Below are 23,652 nucleotides of genomic sequence, written 5' to 3'. Positions count from 1 at the left end.
GGATGTCTTTGATTTCGTTTTTAATTTCAAGAATTTTTAAATTTTATGTGTTAAACGATCAGGAAACAAATCATCTAATTGTTTTTAGTATGATATTTGTTTTACCACCTGGTTGTATCGACAGTTGGGGGTTTGTCTCGACTGTATTATATTGAAGGTAATGAAAGTTTTCTGCATTTGTCAAAAAAAAATCCTATCTGCTAATTCTCTCTCTTTTCTCCTGCATACATACTCAGTTCTTGCATATATTTTTCGAGCGAACTGAGGTACATGTCGATGTTGAATATTATGTATCTGTGGACGAAGTACTATATATTATTTTATTCTGAAAGCGATTGCTGCAAACCAACACATCATAAGTCGGACGATAATCTATTCAAAAATAGTTTAATTTTTTCGAGGGTTAAACGACTTAGCTGCTTCAATGTTCTATCAAAATTTGTTAAAATTTTTGTGAAAATTAAGTGATTCTCTTTTCTTTTATCAATTCAATAATTAATAATATCTTGTTATATATTCATGATTTGTTTCCTTATATAATTGCTTGTGTGTTCATATTAATTTCTAATAATTGAATCAACGAACAAATTTTTATGATTTCGTTTTTAATAGTATAAATATAGTATAGAGACATTATAATAAGGATATAATAATGCTAGTTTAAATGTTCATTCAATTGTACGTGGAAGCAGTATTTGAGTGCCACGTTTATGTCAAAAGTACAGATGTCGCATGCTGGAGAATGCACCAGCTGTGGCATAAGTGATAATAATAGTAAAAGGAAGGCAGTAATGTCAATCATGAATTTGTAGGTACTCACTTGTGGAGAAATAGGAGTATCACATGAAGAATTAAGGAACACGAAGCTAAGCTATTAAAAATGTCAGCTGAGAAAGCAGTAGTGCCCAAAGAATTAGAGGAGGAAGATGAGAAATTAAAGGGACACAAACAGGAAGAGGAAGAAGAAGAAGAAGAAAGGCATGGTAATACTAGTCTTTTGATTTCCGACATGAAGCCTCTAACTAAGGAAGCTTATGGTGGTGGAATGTACGGACACGACGATGAAGAAGAAGAAGAAGAAGAAATTGAGCAGCCTGAAAGGAAGCTGGCCAGCGACACCCAGAGTGCAGATGGGCCGGTCGGCCCAGTTGTGGAGCCTAAGCATAAGCCTCCCCCGTCCACAGGAGATCGAGATGTCGATATTACGGGACAATCTTACATACAGTAACTTTTTATCATTAGATTATCAATCAGTAATAACCACTTCAACGTATTGGTGGAGAAGAGCTTTTTGTTCCTTAAGCTTATTAATTTCTCTCTTCTTTTTTTTTTTTTTTGTGAATACTTGCAGCTTATTTCTTTTACAAATTAGTAGCATATTCATTCACGTAAAACAAACACTTCTATTTGATATTATTACATATGATCATTCACTGTTCTATATTAAAAAATAATTACCGATCAACATCTCGCTTAATGCAAACAGATTTATGGATACACGTAGTGTTTATGAATTCAATACGATAAAAGCGGGTATCCGTGCCCTTCAAATAACAGTGAACGTCTTAAGCTATACAAAAGTTTAATCATTATCTTGTCCCTCGTCTGTCGTCGATGACAACTCAGGTTCAAAGTTACATTAGAGTCGAGCAAATATTCCCATTTGTTTCAGTCACCTAGTTGGACTTGCTAAAATATCTCCTCACTTCTAAATGTTAATTGCGAGCTGCGGCAGTAGTTCAGCTATCGTAACTTCACAATAATTCATTCATCATCTACGAACTAAAAACAAGAATAGTGTAAAATATGCATGAGCAAATAGCAAAAAACAGTCTGTCCCTATATCCCCCAAACCACTAGCAGGCCACCTGCTTTTAGGTTCTACAGGTTACAAATAGTATACAGTTACCATGTTCAACATACAATGATCAGCATCAATCTTACGATAAAATGTGACAAGAAAAAAAAATACAAAAACCTACTGTAAATTTGATTTTGCCAAAAAGCTACTGTAAATTTGATTTTGCTGGACAGAGATGTAGTCTTATCAGATTGATGTAACTGAGAGTTGCGTGATTTTCTTCAACTTGACAAGACAGCCTACCTGTAGAAGCTTTCAGCACCCAACCAAAACAGAAAGGACCGGAAAGAAACATTAAAGTTATGATTCGAAACCAATCACTAGCAATTTAGTTAGCAGCTTCCTTCTTACTGTCTGCAACCTCAGAAAACCATTTCCCATATTATCTTCGAGGACCCACTAATGTATTTCATCCCCTATTACCTTTCTGTGAATTTCTTTTACACACTTCTGTACAGTTTGTCTACAGTGCACCTCAAACTGCAAGTCCCAGCACAGACAAAATGTCTGGGAATGAATCAGAATCTTCATGCTGTGAAATTGGAAGGAATAGCTTCACAGATCACAATGTATTTTCATCGAGTAAACCAGTGCTTGATAATCCTCAACAACTTTGTCATGTTCACATGCTCTCATACAGCAGGACAAAGCAGTCGTACCAGAAAAAATAATATAAATAATTACCGTAGCATTGCAACGGTTAAATTTTTTAGAGAAAAGGTTTCAGCGATTAATCTGAAAGCAACTCCTCCAACTCTGGTTCTTCAAATGTAGAAGATTCAAAATCAGTACTTGTTCCATTGAACTTACTATTATCTTGAGAGCCACTCGTATCGTCTTCCTCTTCCTCATCAGAGAGTTCTGGCTCATTTTCATTACTTTGGTCATCAACCGTGGCAGTCATATCTGTCTTTGCTGTGCTCTTTCCCATGCCAAATTTTCGCGGATTTGACTCCGCCACTGCTTTGGCCTTCGAATCTTCACATATGCAGGCAGAAGGGTTTTCATGAAACTCACCCCTGCCTGCCCTAACTTCCTTAGGTTCCCCCATAAATCCTTTTTGATGCTTGCGAATTCCAGTGGCAAATTCATTCCAAGATATGTTCTCACGGTTCAAAAACAACCTGTAGAGTTTTTTGCCATTTGGACGAATAGTAGGTTTATGCCCAAAATATCGCCTACAATCACCGAAAATAACATCAACATAACACACATTCAATGGTATAAAATAGTATTATTTTTGCCTTTACAGCGCACCTCCTTCCAGCTAAAATTTTTGCCATATTTCCATTATTGTTGGTAACAAATACATTGCTTCTGTCACATACTATGTAATCCAGTGCAGCCATGCGAGAGGAAAATCCAGAAAATGGTTCCATCTCTTCCTTGCTAGCAATTGTGTCTTTTGAATAAAAATTTGGAAAAAGTGCCTTCAAGGGAGCCAATGTTTCTTCTCCTCGATATACTTCACCTGAAGCCACATATATATGAACATCTTTACCATATCCCAGTGCTCTCAACATCAGACCTACTTCTTCAGGAGTAAGTGGGCATCTCCCCTGCCTTCTTACTTTATCTGGGTTGCTATTCTGTAAAAAACAAATAAGAGATTCTTATCCCACACTCATGAACCCATACTTTGGTCTACTCAGAACAGGTTCGAAAAGAAGATCCATAAATTGTCTTTCTTATGGCAGGAAAATGTTTCTTGATTGAAAGTGACAATAGCTTTCCATTAATTTTTTTTACATTTCAGCATATATTTATAGAGTTGCATTCCGAGAAAATGCCCTTATACAAGGAACACAAAAGAGCACCATCATCATCCTTTCTTTACTAAACAACGGATGGTGAGGATTAGAATGACAAAAATAATCAAGCTTAACATATAAAATCTGATGTGAAATCTCATATAAATTTAAAAAAATTCAAATGTTATAGGATTCTAGCATAGAACCTGATATATGTTTTTGTCACAATGAGATTCTACATGTAATATACCTGTTACGTTTAAACCTATTTTTTGTTAATTTTTTGCTAAAATCTGTTATGTGCCTAATTGTTAAATGAAAAAATCCTCATTAATTTAGATCTAAATGTGATCTTATTCTAGATTCTATGTTTGTTCTCCCTAGTTCTATTTAAGAGTGTTCTTTATGGAACATGGCTAATATGTATACTCTACAATTACGGCTGATTTGAAAGTCCAGAAAAGAAAATTCTTACATGCCGAAATCCAAATTTAATCATTTATGTAAAACAGGGTTACCATACATGCAATGTTTTCCACCTTCTTCGTAATTTACCCAGTTCATTTCTCTCCCTCTCTCCTCCACCATAGTAGCATCCTGAGAATGCAAGCATATCAGGTTCAAACCTGACACATAAAGCAAACTGTTGCATAAGGAAATCTCCACATTATAATTATAATTGGAGTAAAAAGTATCAATAAACTGGCAGTGCGGGTAAATCAAGTGAATCATAATGCTACCATCAACTTCACACAGGGAAAAGAGCAAATAACAGAAAAAAAATATATTTACATATGAATAATAGTTCATCAGTTAATTGTATAACAATAACAGACTGTTGCACGATTAGAACCCAATGAAAAAGCAAAACATGCAGGTAAATCATCTGTGCAAATTCCTAATAGAAATTTGTAAGGAAACAGGAAAAAGAATGAAAGAGTATGTATAGTTAAGCAACAAGTATAGCGAGATAAATGATACCTCCCCTTGTCTAACCATGTATTGTAGTGTTCTAGTTTATTAGAACATTTACCTTGTCCATGCAGATGAACGCTTTTATAAACCATTACTGTTTTCCAAAATCAAATTTACAAAGGAAATTCGTGTTTTTATTAATTCATTCACACCTAGCATACCAGGTTCGCCTTCAATCGAGTGTCAGTCGAATAGTGAGACTACCTTATACCCCCAGTAGTTAATAAACAAACAATGAAGACATTATTACACAAAGTATACAGTGTTATCTCATTAATTACATTCTGAATTATTTTATTATAACTCGAGCAACAATAAGTGAGACCGACAAGGGGAACAAAGGAGCATGAATATTATTGGTCCAATCTATATACAGAATATTAATAGGGAAAGATAGACTAAAACTACCTCAGGTGCAGGGCAATATACTGCTTTCCCAAAGACCTCATTCGGAATACCAAATTTTCACCCATTTTATTTATAGGATCCGTAAACTTTAAGGCATGGTAATTCACTCTACATCTGAGCTTCTGTAAATCTGACTCCAACCTATTTGAGAGTCTGTAGTCATACTTGGTGAGTTGAACAGCCTGTTAAAACACGAATTTTTAAGTAGGAAAAGGAATTAAATTCATTCCGCTTAACGCACAGTTACAGACATTTACGTAATATTCCCCAAAAAAACATATTTTAAAGTAATATGGTCGGCATAAGATATACAAAGTAGTTCTAAGGTTCTTAAATTAAAGTACTCTAAGTGAAACCTGCCCCTATATATTGAGAGAGGTAGATAGATACATGTATTAAGACTTATGAGAGATCAACTGGAATCGAAATATCAGCAAGATCGGGGTCACAATTTGTAGCAATAGACTGATCTTAACCCTTACTCTAACGAGTAAGCAAGTAAACAACCGGGCTGCTCGCCTATCGCTTCTAGTTCAAAAGCTTCGATGTCATCAAACTCAATTTCTGGCCCCTCAAATTTCTGGCACTTGAGTTCTCTACTGGAATTCCATACTTCCATCCCGATATCAGGAGTGCGAGTCATTATCGAGAAAGACATGAAGAGAGATTAAGAGAGAAAGAAACTTAAGAAGAGAAATCTATAGATATATGTATATATCTGTATGTATATACTGAGAATAGAGAAGAAGACTTAAGTTTAGATGGAGGCTGTGATGTATGGGCTTGAGATGAGGCTGGGTGTTGTGAAACACTTTAGGGTTCTCTCACTTTACCCTTTTTAAGGGTATTATCGTCTTTTATGTTATCAGCGCCTTTTTGCATTTTGTAGCGCCTTTTGAGCGTCTTTTGGACGATTTCAGAATCGCAATAAATCGTTTAATTTCGAATCGCACATCTTGCGCGTAAGCGCGAAGAGCCATTAATCGCGCCTTTAACAAGACTGGTATTGAGACTCGAATCTATGCCTTTACGCGGTTCTGAACGCCGCATAACATCATCTTCAACCCAAATTCGCAAGCTCATCCCAAGTAACTGTTGTTGTAGACAGATACTTGGCAGTTACCAGTACACAAATAATGATTTAAAATTACAACTTTATACATACTACTTATATTATTAGTAATGAAATTATCCTTGCATTACTTAGGTTAAAGGCTTGTAAGTAGAACTACAAGAGCTCTGTGCACTCACAATCTTATGGAAACAACTGATAGAACCGAAGGAAGTTGAACGCACATGTGGCTATTGAAGAAAAATATGTGATGGGATAGAAGAGAAGACAAGGGAGAGGATAAATAATGAATTTGGATATATCATTATAACATTATGTAACATGAAAAATTAAATAAAGAATATAATTTTCCAACACCATAGTAAAGTAGTGTTTGAGAGTAACTGCTTCATCAATAATTATACACTTCATGTGCATGCTTTAGTAAAGCTAACATGTGCTTTGGTGATACATACATCACACAAAATATGTTAATTGATATATACACATGGACTGAAACAAATGACATAGCGGATTCTTTCTAATACAAATATCTGACGAATAGGTATCTAAGATCATGGCAAGTAAAAGTAAACCTTGCCAACAACAGAAAATGATAATGCAACTATGTGTTCTAGCATATACATAATAAATGCTAAACATGTGTTAAGTCTATGAATTATTAATTAATACTGAAGGATATATCCAAGGAACCAGATAGATAACTTACGTGCTTTTTCAGAAGATTGGGTAAAACACGATTTACATAGCATTTGTCACTACACTTTCTTGGAACACGCATAGTGTATGGTATCCATGGCTTCCCTCCCTTTAGTGGTAGTTCTTTTATGATTTTTACATCTTTAGCTAGATGAGATATGAACCAATCAACATCAAATATCTGTGAGAAGTTACTGCACAGAATAGAAAAAAGTTTGTTGTTGTCTAACATCGCCAGAGTAAATTGTATAAAAACAAGATCATCTTTATTAGCTGCATTGGGATATATAAAGAGATGTAGCATAGCAAGTGAGAAATTTTTACAACTGACCTAGAATCCTTCCAAAATGAATTTTGATCCAGCTTTGGAACAACAAGGGTAGCATTCAATATGCGAGCAGCAACAACAGCATCTGTAATCTGGGAAAATGAAAAAAACAAATAGAACTTAAATATCTTAGCACCAAAAACTAACTCTTGAATAACATATATAGTTGAAACAAGCAAATAACAGAAAAAGTACACAACACAAATATTTACTATGTGCAAGCTCAGGTCAAGGCACAAAAGTTGTACATTATCCTTCGAATACACAATTCATATTAGCTCACCACAGGACTACTAAAATGACCTGACATCTAACTTTGTCCTAGTAAAGTCAAAGACATATATAAAGAGCAATACATCCTTCATCATTTGTTGTGGCATTTAAAACATTTAAGGCCAGATAATGGAAAAAAAATGCAAACATCACTGATCTGTCTTTAGCTATGGATCAAGCTTCATTCATTATCTTCTACCTCATCTACGTTGATATAAATTAATCTCAATAACAGGTTCGAAGTTCATAGTTCATAGTTTTTCATTTCTTTGGGCAGACTAAACAATTACCTAGCTACAAGCATTCCAAGAGGAAAAAAACAACAACAATCAAGATGATTAAGAACCAAATTGAGTAAATTTTACTCTGCTTGCTCAGTTGAAATTTTACACACAGCGGTTCTTCATTTACCTTCAACTATGAGTAATATAGGAACTATGAGTCATGAACAATTAAAATGATGCATATATGGCAAACTCAAAAGCGACAAATTTACCAATGAATACATCAGCGATATGAGCACCGACTAGGTCTTGACTCTTAATGGTATTAACTCTTAACAGAATTCAAAGTCAAGGGAACCAGGAACCTAATGTTAGATCTTAAAATCACAAACATGAGCGATACCATGCAATTTAAGATTGTCAACTAATTAAACCACAAAATAGGCCCAACCTACTACGAACCCACGTGATCACAAATTCCCTCCTAAAATTTTTATAATAACTAGCTACATATCATCAGCTTGTTGGAGTATGAACTTGTGTCTTTACATGGATTATACATCCAAGTCTACCATACTTGAACTTTGCGCCCCAGATCCTAAATTTTTTTACAGAATCACATCAGAAAAAGCAGCTACCTCACCTCATGATGAAATAGTCAATGTGTAATTATATGATTAGATTGACTTTAATAATAGTTACCGAAGTGAGAAGTTCGGAAGCTTTGTTTTGACTTTCAAAGGAACCGACTTTAGAGTGTTCAGTAAGAAAGGCTTTCTTTTGTACTCCCTCCATCCAAAATTAGTGGTCATGCTTGACTTTTGCACGTAATTTAAGGTGTCTTGACCGCATATCTCCGTTAATTATTTTTCAAATTTTATTTTTGTGAATAAAGGTTTAAGATTTAAATTTTTATTCCAAAAAAAAATTTAAAAATAATTAACGGAGATATGCGGTCAAGGCACCTTAAAATACGCGTAAAAGTCAAGCATGACCACTAATTTGGGATGGAGGGAGTAGTATACATAGATTGAATTTTAGTACAGAAATTTTAGCTAAATTTGTTTCTTCAAATGACGCCTTGGATAGAAGTATTATACTACACTAGGAAGCACGGACTCGGATACGGCGACACGGGGATTCACCAATCATCGAAGAGTCTTGGATAAAGGACTTGACAAATAAAATAATAAAAATAAATATTTATATAGATCTATATTCATGATAAGATTGGTATATGTGAAGCAATTCACATTTTCATTCATAAAATATAAGTTGATTGATAATAAGTAATGAATTTGAATTCTTTAAAAGAAGTGGAAAAATAATATATACTCGGTCAATATTATGTTCCTCTTGTTTAAAAAGAACAGGCTCAATCTCTGGTTCGTTGAGAGACAAGTTTGCAACTGCTAGTACACTTTCCTCCACCTGTGATGAAGTTTATATAGTGGAGGGATGGGCTTTTTCTAGTTGGTGTGAGTTTTTTCTAGTTCGGTCGAGTCTGCCAGTAAGTTTAATAACAGTGTTGTTAGCTGGAAAGTTCTGCCTTAATAGCAAATTTGTAACTTTAGGGGATGTATCCAATCTACCCTGCTTGCATCCTTTAATAGGTTAAGTACACATAATAATGCTACTGTCATAAATTTTAGGGGCAAAACATCTATAGTAACAAAATACCCTAATAATAAGTAAGCTATTTAATATAGTAACCTGTATCAGCATATTAGAATAATATCAACTAGTTTTCTTAGAAGTAGTAAAACAATTATAATCACCAGGCACCAGCTGTAGATACAACTGGCATTTATTGATAGTTAAAAAAAGGATAAATTTCCTCCTTAATATGGCCACAGACTGGAACAATATAAAATCAAGGGGAGAGCAGGGCCTCGATTTCAGTTTGTTTAAAGGACAGCTATAATAATCTCATACCACGCAAATCAATTAAAAAAACAGGAACAGGAGTGATATGGCCTTTGATTTTTTTTCCCATTAAATTGCGTAAATTTGAATGGAAAGAAAGTTTACCCCAGTTCTTTGTTGGTTTAAACCACCACTGGTCACGATTAACAAGTACCGATTAGGCTGTGTAACCTCTTTAGCTTCTGTTATTGAACAAGCAAAAGTGAACCATTAATGAAAACAGTTATCATAATGTTAATAGGTTAATATGTAACTGAGTGCTTTCTAGTGTACTGCAATACATTATCAAGTATATATGATTACAAAAAAATAATGTAAAAGCTCACTTGCAAATTTATAGGTGGCATTACTGCATCCGTAAAAGAATTTAGACATCTTCGAGTTCCAGATATCACGATCGCCATTGTTCTACACCTCAACAGAAACTAGTTAAATTAAATAAACTCAGATCCAATCAAACATTATTTTACAACATTACAAATCCAAAAATATTCAAACTTATTATTATTATTAATCAAAAATAGCGTCAGCCCTAACCGGAATGCTAAGCCTTTGCAATTGATCATCTTCACTAGCACCGTCTGGCAACTGCGTCAATAAATTCAAAATTAGAATAGCAAATAACAAATACACACTTGTATCGAGAGAGAGAGAGAGAGAGAGAGAGAGAGAGAGAGAGAGAGAGAGAGAGAGTGATATATATTTTCTATGTAGATCAGATTTGTTGCGACATGCTCCGCATCAGAGAGTACCAAGAAATTGCGGTGATGGAGATGATCAGTAGCCAGTGGAGGAGCGAGAAAAGATATGAAAGTGAATAGCAGGAGTATGACGCCACAAATTATAGAGATAGCTGGTATAATAAAACGAAAACGGTTATGCTGGCGGTGATGACGGTAGCGCCGGCGGTGATGAGCCATTATAAGGCGGTGATAGTCACCTCACCTCACTGAGTACCAAATAACAAAATATATTCTGAGCGAGACAAAAGGGAGGGAATAAGTAAAGAGGGATACGGGGATGTAATATTAGTTTTGGCCCCTTCATTTTACGGGTTAGACAAAATTACTTCAAACAATTTTTTACTAATTTCTTAAAGACAAAAGTTCCAGCGGTTGGGTTAACCACGCTGTGAAATTAATAAATTTGGGCCGTCCAAGAGAGTGGGCAATAATTCATTGTCTAAATCATTTCATTGTGGAAGTCACATTATTTTCATAATGAATTATTATGGAAGTCTTCTATATAATTTTTTTATTAAATAAATAAATTGTTACATTATATTCTAGTTATGTTGTTAATATTGAATATTTTAATAAAAAATATTTTTTTATAAATTTTGTAAAATTATGTGTCATGAAATAATAAAATTATAATATAAATATCTTGGACTTTTTAGATTATTTCAAAAAACGCGTACTCGGTCGATTTTTGATCCATACATATGATAGGTTTTTGATTCATGATCTCATGACACCATGAGTTTATGATTAGTTTATAAATTAAAAATCGCCTCGGGTATACGTTTTTCCAAATTATCTAATAATATATTATTGAAACGAGTATTATTTAATAAAAAAAATAATTTTATTATTAAAAAAATTATTTCTAAAAATTTGATAAATACTTTTAAAAAGATATAAATGTGAACATAATAAGTTTACTTCTGAAACAGTCTATCTATTATATTTGATAATATATTATTGTGTTTTAAATTTAAATGTACAACATTTTCTATTTCAAATAAAAATGATAGAATGTATACCCAAAGTACATCATTTGTGGGTATCAAGTGTTAAAATATTTGTAATATGGAATTGTATAAAATTTTTTTCTAACTGGACTTTATATCATAAACAAAGTATTCTAAAATTAAAATTACATTTGTTAAATAATTTTTTTTTAATAGTGTACTTATTTTACCGTAATAAAAGGTAAAGTAAATAATATTTATGTTTAGAAAATAAAAAAATATATATAAAAAAATTCTAGTAATAGTAACAAGTCTTATCAAATTTATGGTTAAATTTAAAAAAAAATTACTACAAAAAAAATATATTAAAAAAAAAATTGGACACTTCCGCAATAATTCATTGCAAAAGGTAGGATTTTGTATGATTTTTTGAAGTAATTTAAATATGAAATTTAGAGTAAGTAATACAAAAAGGAAAAATAAAAAATATTTTTAAATCTCCTTTTTTATCAATTAATTTGAGATTTCAAATTTAATTAATTATAAAAAATTGAAAATAATATAAATTTACTCGCGAAAGAAAAAGAACAAGAATTTGTATATGTTATCGTGTTAATCGCTTGAAATTGTCTCGTTTATACTTATTTTTGAGTTTTAATCGAATAAAATTGTTAATGACAAAAAGTAAAATTTATCAATTTTAACTTTTCGCAATAAATCATTGCGGAAGGATTGATTGATTCTGAAATGAAGCCTAATCAATCATGGTTGGGGAAGGGGACCCTTTCTTAAATTAACAACTGGTTTATATTGTATAATTATATGTGTTTAAAATCACCACTCCAAAACAATAGGGAAATAATTTATAGATCATATTGGATAAATTACTCTAAAATTGATATATCACACTTCTTTTCGTATCGGCTTAAGCCTTAAAGTATAAGTTTTGGCAAAAACAAGAAAAACAAAATTATATAACTGATATAGATTTTGTTCGTTCAAGGTCGGGAATTCGGGTTGTTACGATCACTTAATATTGTCTAATAAATAATTAATCATCTTTTCACATCATTACTCGACCTTTTAACCAAACTCACACACACAGGTTATATGCTCAGAAACATTACTAAATTAACGTTAAAGTATTTAAGTTATAATAGACCGAAGGAAATTATCCCAAAAGGGTGAACGCCGAGAACAGCTCTACATGAGACTGGCTCGGGTCACAAATAGTCTTGGTTCAAGTACTCAAAAGGAAACTATCTCTACTCGTCTACCTGAGGTGGCTGGCGGACGAACAGTCTACGGTACTCACGTGCGTCCCCTACCTGCTTGCGGGCAGTCATCCTGGTTCGGGCCATCCTGGTAATCTGTTGTGATATGATATTTATAAAAGTAAGAGTGAGCACTAACGCTCAACAAGATATAGATATCCATTATTTAAATATGATCATTTAGGGAAAAACAACCATTAAGCATTGTATATCCAAGGTTTCTAAAAGTTTATATGCTTGTCAATTTTATGAAAAATTCAACTTTAAATTTATCAGTTTAATCAGCTTATACTCGTACTCATTTCATCTCAAAATCTCAATATGATGCTTGAACCAAGATTCTCATATGGATGTGATATATATACATCAACATCCTTATTTAAAACTCAGCCTTATCGGCCTTCTGCTGTAGGTTTCACAACAATTTATCCAAATGTGGAGGAAAGGGACTATACTGGAATAAACCAGGTACCGGTGATCAGCCGAATACGAAATTTTCTCTACTAGTATAAGAAATACAAACCTAGCCGCCTTTGGACTTATCAAGACATTACACGATGGTTGCCCATTTTTGTGCAAGTCCGAAAGTCAATAGCCACAGAGACCATATAACTGTATACTGCGCCACTCCGCGCTTGGTCACTACCCGATACCTCTCCGTGCCGGGCAGGCCACATTCCAGTCCCAAAACAATTATATCATTTACATAAAATCCTATATCGAAGGAATAGATCGTTCTGAGTTGACCTTTAAATAAGATGATTTATTGATCACTTTTAATTCAATTGATCCTTGGGAGTTGTCGGAGTTTTGAATTTAAAATCATTTTCAAACCCTTAACTGTAGTAGAGTTTTACATATATTGTTCACTTATTTTTCGTTGAGCGAGGAAGCAAAACCCTTATTCTTCTAGACTAAGTTCCCTAAGGTTTTGATAGGTTTTAGATGATTGATCTCTTCCGAGAATTTTAAATAATTTAGAAAGTATACTTGGGAACTATATCTATTTTTAAATGATTTTTAGAAGTACGGAATATTAAATATTTACGGTCTCATAATATTTTTAAGAAGGGTTCAATGAATTGATAAAACCTTAAGTACTAAATGTTTCTCAATAAGGTTCAATGAATTGATAAACATCTTAATTAAATACTTAAGACAGGATTTGACATCTTATAATTATCCTTCGAATGGTTACATATGTTTTAGATAGAGTGAATTGATTTAAAAACTTTTCAATATCTCTTTAAATATTTTTCGGATATTTTAGTAACTCTTTAGGTATTACTTATAAATAAATAATCAAATAGGATATCCCTTGAGTGAATATTCGATTATCTCTTATAGTTATAAATCAAATCTCAATCGTTCGCTTAATATGTATGTTACGCGAAAGTACTTTGTTTATTGAAATAGAAATCTTTCGTGTCCGGCTCGTTCTGGAATTAAATCGATTTAAAAATATCTCCGACTCCCACTATCTTGTATTATATTAAAAAAAATTCGTTTCAATTTCTCATACTCGTATAAAACGAAGTTTGTTTTCGTAAACAATTGCGTAATTTGAATGTATTGATATCACAGACAAGCATATATTTTTGAACTGTAAATCATGTCATCAATATCACAACAGTATATATAGCATGGATAATTTGTGATAGAGTTTCGTAAACTTGCCTCGAGTGCTAGGAGTGGTATGGTCTCGGGGCTTTTGTTGGCGATCTAAAATCAATAACCAACGATCTTAGTTAGTACGCGATTATCGATTCGCTTCACTAAAACATTTTTATAAAATTGAAAAATTAATATTTTCTTAAAATTCTTTTTGGACAGTCTTCCTTGCTTCATTATTTAATTATCATGATTTTTCCCAAGATTCCGAAATCATTTTTAGCCTTTCAAAATCATCATACAAGTGGCCTTATGTGCAGTTGACTTTTCGTATGAACGCTCTATACTAAAACAGTCATAACTCCTAAACCGTAAATCCCTTCGCAACGATCCACACATGTACAGAAACTAAAAATCAAGATCTACCTAGTCATGGCCAGGGACTCACAAGTTTCAAACATTTACATGGCCGAATACACTGCAGAAGGCAGACCAAGTGCAATAGGCTCCACATTCCATTTCTACTACTTGTTCTTGACACAATCACTACTTATGACCAAAACAACACTTTTTACTTCTCAAGATTCACTCATCTACTCATTCTCTACATCATCTAGTATAACATCCAAGAACCACATCTCATAATCTTTAAAACTTAACAAGATTTAGACACATAAACCTCAAGCACTCACAATCTGTTGAATCTTGAAACTATATAACATAAATTCTTAAATTCAACCATAAAATCTTTAAGGGTGAAGAGTTATACCTTTCTTTGATCCTTAGAACACCTAGGAAGAGTGTATTAACCTTGGAGAAGCTTGATCTATCCTTAACAAGCCTTAAACTAACAAGAAAACATTAAGAACATAACTTAGTTTCTAACCAACAAAAACATTCCCAACTTTGGACCATGATTTACCTATGAAATCCTTAATTAATGGACATAAAAATTTGCACGTACCTTTTATATGTAATGAGGAAGCTATGGTCCAAATTTCATGATTTATGAAGCTCTAAAACTCAAGTTATAAATTTTTCTTTCCCCCTTGGTATGAAAATCCGAACTGCTGGTAATGAAGAGTGTGGGAGCTTTTCTTGACTTGGGTACTTGAGTGATGTGGTGTAAAATAGAAGTATGGGTTGATATATAATTATTTGGACAAAAGAAAAGTGGTGGTTTGGCTTGATTATTTGTGGGGTGGAGTAGAAAAGTAGAAGCATGGCGCATGGTACTTCTTGTCTCCCCTACACTATTTATGCTACTATTCTAGTTTGATTTACTAACTACTAGCTACACTTCTAACTACTAGTTGGGTGTAGGATCTTGCATGGCCACCTTGCATGGATTCCATTCACTTTTTATTTAATTTACACTCATGCACTTGTCGTTTTATTCTGATAGTTTTCTCGCATAACATTTCGTTTCGTAGTGAATTCTTTTATTGCTTATAATCCTTTAACCAATTCTATTCCTTTCTCTTGATCATAGAAACACCTTGATATAATGTTTATTCCACGTAGTATCCCCGGTTCTACACCATTCCTTACGGATACGAAAACACGTAGTATAATCGTGAATCTTCGAATTCCGACGGCTTTTACATTCACTTATTTTCCGCGATAAACAAGAATATGATCTCAGATTTCCAAAATTCCACCGTTCATATTTGTGATGAACTCCATACGTATTATATAATTAGTTCCAATTACTATTCAATGAAGTTTTAAAATATTACAAAAATCAGGGTTCTTACAACTAGCCCCGAAACTTTACAAGAATCTACATAGGATGAGGTATGAAGCAAACTACAACTAGTCTATAAAATTATTCGAACTCTTTTTCAAATATAAAACTACAATTCCGACTTTGAACTGTCAGGCAACCCATATGTATCTGGAATCACTCATCTATCATGGTCATCTACCTGAGCTGGAAGGCATACTTAGATCGATGTGCCTAAATCTCACAATATTTTTTGCGTAACTTCCAGTGTTTGATAAACAACAAGGTGAGCTAATAGCTCAGCAAGTAATTATTATAATAATTAACTAACAAACTTGGCAGTAACATAAGAGTAATAAAGTTGAATCTCTAGTTTAGGGTTTTAAGGGTTCAAGATCACGGTTCTGAAAGGATCAAGTGGTTTGGTTTAATAAAACATTTATACGAATATAAAGTTCACTTTTGAAAATTGTTAGATAATGAATTACACACAGAGGGGGGGGGGGTGAATGTGTTTTTATGCTTTTATGCTTTTCTTGAACTTTTTATGGTTGTGAATAAAGTAAATCAAATCTTGTAGTGAAGTGTGTTACTACACAAATTAAACATGCAATAATAAAGAACACAGATCTTTCAAAACTCACTTAATTTTATATTAAAATTAAGAATGTTTTTCTACAAAATTTCTAGGCTCTTTGTTGGTAAAGAGTTTAGCTTCTTCTTGAGAGAATTACAAGATTTTCTATCTAGATTGTTACTTCTAACAAAGGACCAGTATTAACTTTATAATTCATTTAACTGCTGGTTTACACAGTGTACAATAAGACATGCTATTAACTTTAGTAAACTGTCACTTGTCATTTCCATTTTAGGAAAATTGTATCTTCTATTTCTGGCTTAGCATATCTTAGCACCCTGTGTTTACTTTGATCTTCCTTTGTCAGTTAATCTTCACCATTGATCTTGCATATCCTTCAAGCTGCTTTTTGTAGACTTGTCAATCCAGCTGATTGGATTGTTTGTTGATTGTAGATCTTGGATATTAAACTGGTCTGCAATTTGTACTTTGAGACTACCTCGAGATCTCCAATTAGGCATATAGAGATCTTGACATCTCGATAAGTATATTGACTTATCGAGATCTCTAATACTCCATAGTAACTTTGACTTATAGAGGTCTCTGAGTTCTCTATAAGAGAATTTGGCTTGTCGAGATCTCTCAGCTTCATATCTTCACTTTGACTTGTCGATAACCTAGAGTTCTCTAGTGAATTTTGACTTATCGATATCTCCAAGTTCTCTAGTGGAATTTGACTTATCGATAACTCAGATTTCTCTAATGAATGTTGACTTGTCGATAACTCTGAGTTCTCTAGTAAAGAAATGACTTGTCGATATCTCCAATCTTTATATCTTCAATTGGCTTGTCGATATCTGTCTGAGTTCTCTAGTAGCTTTCCTGACTTCTCGATAAGTCATTTGGAGTTCTCGAGTGACTTCTCTATAACACTAAATTTGTGACTTGTAGAGATCTTAACTTAGAGTATTTTATCCAAACAGATTTATTCAACTCCAAGTTTCTTCATTCTTCTGAGGCATGATCTTCTTGATCTTCTTCCAGATAGAATCCTTAGGCTTGATACTGTTTAAATAAAAAGACTCCAGTCTGCTCTTTTACATTTTTACAGACTTTAAAAGTTACAAGTACAAATGCAAACTAAGATAACAATACAACTTACTTAGGGTTATCAATTTGACTTAGTCTTGTTAAGGTACAGGCATGTCTTGCACAACAATCTCCCCCAATTTGTGAGAAGATTGCTTAACACAAATTCATGCCTGTTAATAAGACTAACCCCAAGTTAAACTGGAAAGCAAAGTAATTACATGAAAATTAACACAATTACAACTTTTATATAATAGAAGATTTACAAGGTTCAAGTAGTTACAAGAATCAGGTAAAGACTATTTTTTCTTTTGTTTCTTCTCTAAGGATATCCCTTAATAGAACAAGAATTTCAAGTTCTTCTACAATAGGTGTCCCACTTAGAGCTTCTATTGGTTTAATCATGTCTTCCTTTGGATAATCACTGTCTAGTAAATCAATTCTAAATCTTGCAAATTAGCCAGCTTTGATGTTAAGAAACTTCCCATCTTTAGATATTCTGCTCCTTCCCTTTTCTTTCAGTTCTTCTGACCTTTTCATGAACATTTCAATTTCCTCATCATACTTTCTCTTTCTTTCCTCATATTCAGCTTCATTCCTTTTTTTTCTTTCTTCTCTCACAATCAACCATTCGGCCAGAATTGATATTCATGCTTTTGTAGTAGAATCCTTATCCTTTAGCAGGCTTATCACTCTCTTGATTTCCGTGGGAGAGAGTGAATCTATTAAAGTGCAGTCAAGGAAGGTGAAGGATCCATCATCATAGAAAATTCTAACTTCCCTTAGGGATACAACCCAAACTCTGACTATTTCCTCAGCAAGTTGTTGAAAATAATCTTCATCTGAGATGCACCAATTCAAAGGTAGAAAGTCAGATTGCTTGAAACAGTTCCAGATGGCCCTTTCCGTGACTTCTCCTTTATCTGTAGGCTTGGCTTTCTTAGGCTTCCTCCCAACAGATTTGAGATTGACTTTTAGTGAAGGCTTGGCTAAAGGTAAGGTTGTGATTTTCTTGAGACTTGTTTGGCTAGTGGTGATTGAAATTTTCAGGAAAGAGTTAGCTGTTTGTTTGTATAGAAATTTAGGCTCTGAGGTTTGAGATGGTTTGATGATTGAGATAGTTTATTTTGAAGGTTGAGCTAAAGGTTGAGCTAATTATGTTTGGATTTTTAGGGTTTAGTGTGGTTCTGAGCCATCATGATTCTTTTTACTCCTCCTCTCACTTCTTCTCCTCATCCTTTTTGTCTTCACCCTTCTTCTGCTCATCCTTACTGCCAGTTGCTTTAGAAGCTTGACTTGGATTTGATCCAGAAGGATTTTTCTTGTTATCCTTCTACTCATCATCATCCTCATCTTTCCTTAGATTGTACTGAGTATTTGGCAACATGGTGTCAGGATTCAAGAGATACTTGTCCAAGATTTTTATCATTTGAACATCCTCAGGCTTCTTGTTCTTTTTATGCTTCAAGTCAGATTGCAATGTCATGATCAACCTCATGTTTGATTTAACACAATTTTTAGGAACAATGAGATGTCTTGCTTAATTTTTTGTTGGACATACATAAATTACTCCTTTGTGTGGATGTAGATAGGCTTCTGGGAAAGCTGCTATCTGTGCCTTTTTGAGCTCTTGGAGTAGTTGAGTGTCTTCTTGAATGACTGGATTCACTATGTCAATCATTACATCCAATTCACATGCTCTTAAGGTTTGAAGATATGGAAGAGTCACCTGAATACATCTGTCCATACCACCATCATTGATGTTCATGACAATTCTTTTTTCTAGGATATTATCAAGTTTCACCACCAGTGCTCTTATAAAATTGATGTTCTTGCCCAAAGATTTCTTGCAAGTCATATAGTTGTGTTGTAGAGATACCCTCAGTGCTGCAAGAAGGTCATTGAATTCCTGATCTTTATTGGGTCCTTCTACAACCCTTAGTAATCTTTCTTTCCCAACATCAACTTGAGCACCTGAGCTTTGTCCCACCTGAACAGGATCTTTAGATTGTGTCTTAGCATCCCTAGATTTTACAATCCTAGCCTCAATCTCCCCCTTAGTCTTGGAAACAGGTACGAGCAGGGGAGTTGGAATTTCTGGTCTAATTTGTTCAGGTAAGGCAGGCAGTGAAATATTGAGCTTCCCCATGATGGCCCCCAAAGCAACAAAATTCTGTATTTGAAGGTGCTTATGAGAGTCCACCAGGGTCTGGATGTCAGTTTGTTGACTCTTGACTAGAGAAGTCAAGACTTGGACTTGTGTAGTGAGAGTGGCATTAGAAGTCTATAATTCTAAGACTTGGTTTTGAAGAGACTGAATTTGCATATTTGTAGAAGTGGACCCAGGCTGATAAGAGCTAGTAGATGTTGAGGAGCCAAAGGTTGCTTCTTCAGCCTGTTTGATGTCATCCATGAGTAAAAATGAAGGCTCATATCTGCTTTGATGAAGTTGCTCCAGTTTGACCTTTGTGTCATTTGAATAAGTGATTTGTTGTTGGAGCACTGTATGAAGAGAGATGAAGGATTGTTTGAGATCTTTGACTTCCTTTTCAATGGTATCAATATCCATCCTGGACATTTGATCAGCAAAATGCTTGAACTTGGAGGTGATCTTTACTTGAGATGGTATAATCTCATCCATTTTATCCTGCACCAGCTTCCTTATTTTATCCTCTTGACCAGTCATCTTGATTTCAAGAGCTTTACTAAAAAGGTGAAAAACTTTGAGTTGAGCTTTGTATACTTCTGTGACTGCATCATATACATCTTCTGGAGTCAAGGCCTTGGCATTGCTTCCCAAAATAATGATGTATACTTCCCTAAACCTGGCCAAGACTTGATTCATTTCTGACACAAAGTCCTGAGATAGCCATGCATCCACATTACCATCTTGTTCTGCATCATTGACAATTTTCTATTTTTGTTTCTCAACTTCTTCATTGTATGTAAGCATGATAGCTTGATATTCTTGATTACTCATGTTTGAAGTGAGAAGGTGTTGTGTGATGTTAGCTAACCCAGAAAGCTGCTCAACTAGGAGATTATCTACTGATGTAGGTCGAGATTCTGATTCCTGTAGCCATTGTGAAAGGAGATGTAGGTGTTGAGGTTGTGAGGTGGAAGGTTGTTGTGAGGGATCAGAACCACCTGTGACTGAAGTCACAGTTTTACTCACAGATTGCTCTGTGTTTATGACCGGTTGTTGTTCCACACTAGTTGTGGGAACCTCCAATTGAATTGGAGGGGATTTTACTGGGTTATTGTCATGCGCACCAGTCTCAAACCCTTGCGTTTCTTGCACCAAACTGTCACCTGAATGTGCTATACTTGCCTCCCCTATGACAGGATTATTGGCAATTGTACTCCCAGCTTCAATTGTCAAGGCAATTTCAGCTAGGGTTTTAAGGGGAGTTGTTCCTACATGAGGAACCTCCAATTGAATTGGAGAGAATTTAGATAGATCCCCCTCAGGAGTACTACCCTCAAACCTTACAATATGTGAAGACTGATTTGCACATGAAAGTGCATTTAGTAACTCCATGGGGTCTTCAGTAAAGACTAATGAACCCCCCATGGTTTTGATGGTGTCATCAAGGTTACCCAGCTAGTAACCTCTCACCATTTGATTGAAGTTTCTGGGTGGTGAGCAAGGTTTCTTGAACCAAGTCACTTGAGTTAGCTTGCACTTGAGAATTGGATTCAAGTGCTGTTGGTAGAGAAGAAATTTGAGATATGAGAGATTGTTGCTCATATGTGAGTGTTGGCAGCTCCCCCTGAATGGATGAGGGAGCTTCAAAAGATGTGCCCTCACTATGTGTGCCATCCTTATTCCTCCTACTATACACTTGAATTACTTCAGGTGCAGACTGTGCAGACTCTGTACAAGGTGCATTGGGGTGAATGCTCTTTTCAATAGACACAACCTGTTGAGAGGATGTATCTAGAGTCTGTTTAGTCCCCATTTTTACAACTGCATCCTGTTGGGAGGATACAGAGGTGGCTTGAGTGGTTAGCTCAGATTTCTTACTCTTCTTTGATCTCTTGACCAGGGGTTACTCAGCTTCAGTTTGTTCCTCACCACTCTCTTGTAACACTGTTAAGGTAGCCCTTTTTCTCTTCTTTTTACTCACCTCATCCTTTTGAGAGGATGAGGTGGTTGGTTTCCTAGATTCTACATGTTCTGAAGGAATAGGCTCAACATGGGTAGGTTCCTGTGGGTGTGCCTGTGTTTGTGCTTCCACAGGCTCAGAAACCATTGTTGCACTAAGTTGACTTGCACTAGTTCTCATGTCTGGCATAGAATAAGGGTAAGTCTTAAATCTTTCAATCATGAAAGGTGTTAACTTAAGACTTACTGGAACCTTATTCTTAGTAAGAAGTGATCCAAATAAAATTTTGGATACTTGCTTACAATTGCCAGTTAGTGTCCTGTTTACACCTTCTAACATATGTATGTCATTAACTTTATAATTTAAAGCTGACATAATAAATCTAGGCAGAAAAATCTCCTTACCTCTTGACTCCAATGGCATTGTGAGCCTGGTGCTCAGCTCCTCCAATATGTAGTGGCCTACATTTATATGTTTGTTGAGGGTCATTGAGAAGACCAGCTTCTGGACAACACTTGATATAATGTCAAATCCTGACTTCTTGCAGGTGAATGCCCTTATTACAGAGTCAAACAGGAATGACCATTCCCTCCTTAGATAGTTCTTATTCATGCTGGCTAGATTGATCCTCTCAGAGTAATTGATGAAGTCTATGAATTCATACAGCTCATCCTGAGTTGGAGCCTCCACCATTTTGTCAGTAGGAATGCCCAAAGCCTTATTGACATCATCCTCAAGAATCTCCACATGTTGTCCCTTGATTGTGTAAATTATTAGTATGGTTGCAGCTTGATTCTCATGCACAACTATCCTTGTTGTTGCTGTGTTCCATAAATCCCCTAACACATCCAAATACAACACATGATTAGCAGTAAGAGCACCTCCAAAGTAGGTCTCAGAAAAGAACTTGACAAAGCATTGAAAAGCTTCAGGTGCTTGGTTTGTGTAATAACCCCAATTTTTGGTAATAATTAAAGCACTAGTGATAGTACTTTTTCTAAACCCTGATGAATAGTATTTTTTTTGTTGATTATGAAATATTAACAGACGCTCGTATATAGGAGTTCTCTTATAGAAGTTCTAAGCTTATATTAATATTGGAGAGTGAAAATAAGTATATATAAAAGCCGTCACATTTCGAAAACGAGCACTTTTATTTTTCCTCGAGATTTCCACCAGACATTAAGGGATTTAAGGAATTAATATTAAGATGAAGGATTTTAAATCCAAGGATTATAAAGGAGAATTAATTAGGTATTAAAAATACCAAGAAGATTTTATCAATAAAACCATTGAGGTATTCAACCAAACTATCAACGAGATTGAGTGATAACCGGACAAAGAAATGAATAACGACTCTTGCAAATACCTTTGCAAGTGGCAAGGCAAGTGGATGGTTGATCAACCAATAAACCAAGTGATAGTTATGAAGGAATGTCTAGTTAATTATCTAGTTAACTAGGGATGATCTCATCTCACCACAAATCACCAACACATGGCAAATGGTGAGATCATCTTCCACTAACTCCTTTGTTTATTATTAACCTAACAAAATATCAAGACAACCCATCATCATCCACCACATTATTCCACCAACACAAGAAAGCAAAAGCATTTCGTCCCCCATTTCCATTGCTCTCGGCCAAAAGAGAACCAACACATTAAAACTGATGTATCTCCTTCATTTCTCACTCAAATATTGTGTCCTATAGCTATTTGGAAAGGTCTTGAGATGATCTACAACTCTTGTTCACAAGCCTCATCTAGATAAGGATGTTTAAGGCTATACAAGGGTAGGACAACGCTTTTTGGTGGCTAAAACACTCCAAGGAAGCGTTATAGCACCTCGACATAACACAGGACCCTCGCAGTCGCATGGGAGTTTGCAGTCGCATTTATATTCGCATCGTTAAGGAAAGATTTATATCCTTAACTGTTGACTTCTCTACCATATGATATTGTTCATCATAAAGTGTTCATATGTATATATATGCATAGACTAAATATGAATGGAGGATTTTATTGAGGTATGCATGGCTATATAAGTATAATATGT

The 23,652-nt window shown here is 34.6% G+C and overlaps 2 protein-coding genes across 2 annotated transcripts; one reads left to right on the top strand and one right to left on the bottom strand.

The window, feature by feature from the left end:
• The first annotated feature begins 780 nt into the window (after positions 1 to 780).
• LOC141697898 (uncharacterized) lies at positions 781 to 1,311 on the top strand. Its single transcript, XM_074502454.1, has one exon. It carries the CDS (start codon positions 881 to 883, stop codon positions 1,226 to 1,228), a length of 348 nt encoding a protein of 115 aa, XP_074358555.1. The 5' UTR covers positions 781 to 880; the 3' UTR covers positions 1,229 to 1,311.
• Positions 1,312 to 1,819: 508 nt separating this feature from the next.
• On the bottom strand, positions 1,820 to 10,544 carry LOC141697553 (O-fucosyltransferase 16-like). Its single transcript, XM_074501976.1, has 10 exons — positions 10,270 to 10,544; positions 10,055 to 10,105; positions 9,844 to 9,925; positions 9,623 to 9,699; positions 7,098 to 7,186; positions 6,777 to 6,960; positions 4,996 to 5,177; positions 4,136 to 4,238; positions 3,119 to 3,450; positions 1,820 to 3,039 (listed from the first exon to the last, which is right to left on the bottom strand). Exons 1-10 carry the CDS (start codon positions 10,435 to 10,437, stop codon positions 2,592 to 2,594), a joined length of 1,716 nt encoding a protein of 571 aa, XP_074358077.1. The 5' UTR covers positions 10,438 to 10,544; the 3' UTR covers positions 1,820 to 2,591.
• Positions 10,545 to 23,652: the final 13,108 nt, after the last annotated feature.

Source organism: Apium graveolens, chromosome 11, assembly GCF_009905375.1.
Source record: "Apium graveolens cultivar Ventura chromosome 11, ASM990537v1, whole genome shotgun sequence".
Lineage (NCBI taxonomy): Eukaryota > Viridiplantae > Streptophyta > Magnoliopsida > Apiales > Apiaceae > Apium > Apium graveolens.
This window is presented reverse-complemented; position numbering and strand designations above follow the sequence as displayed.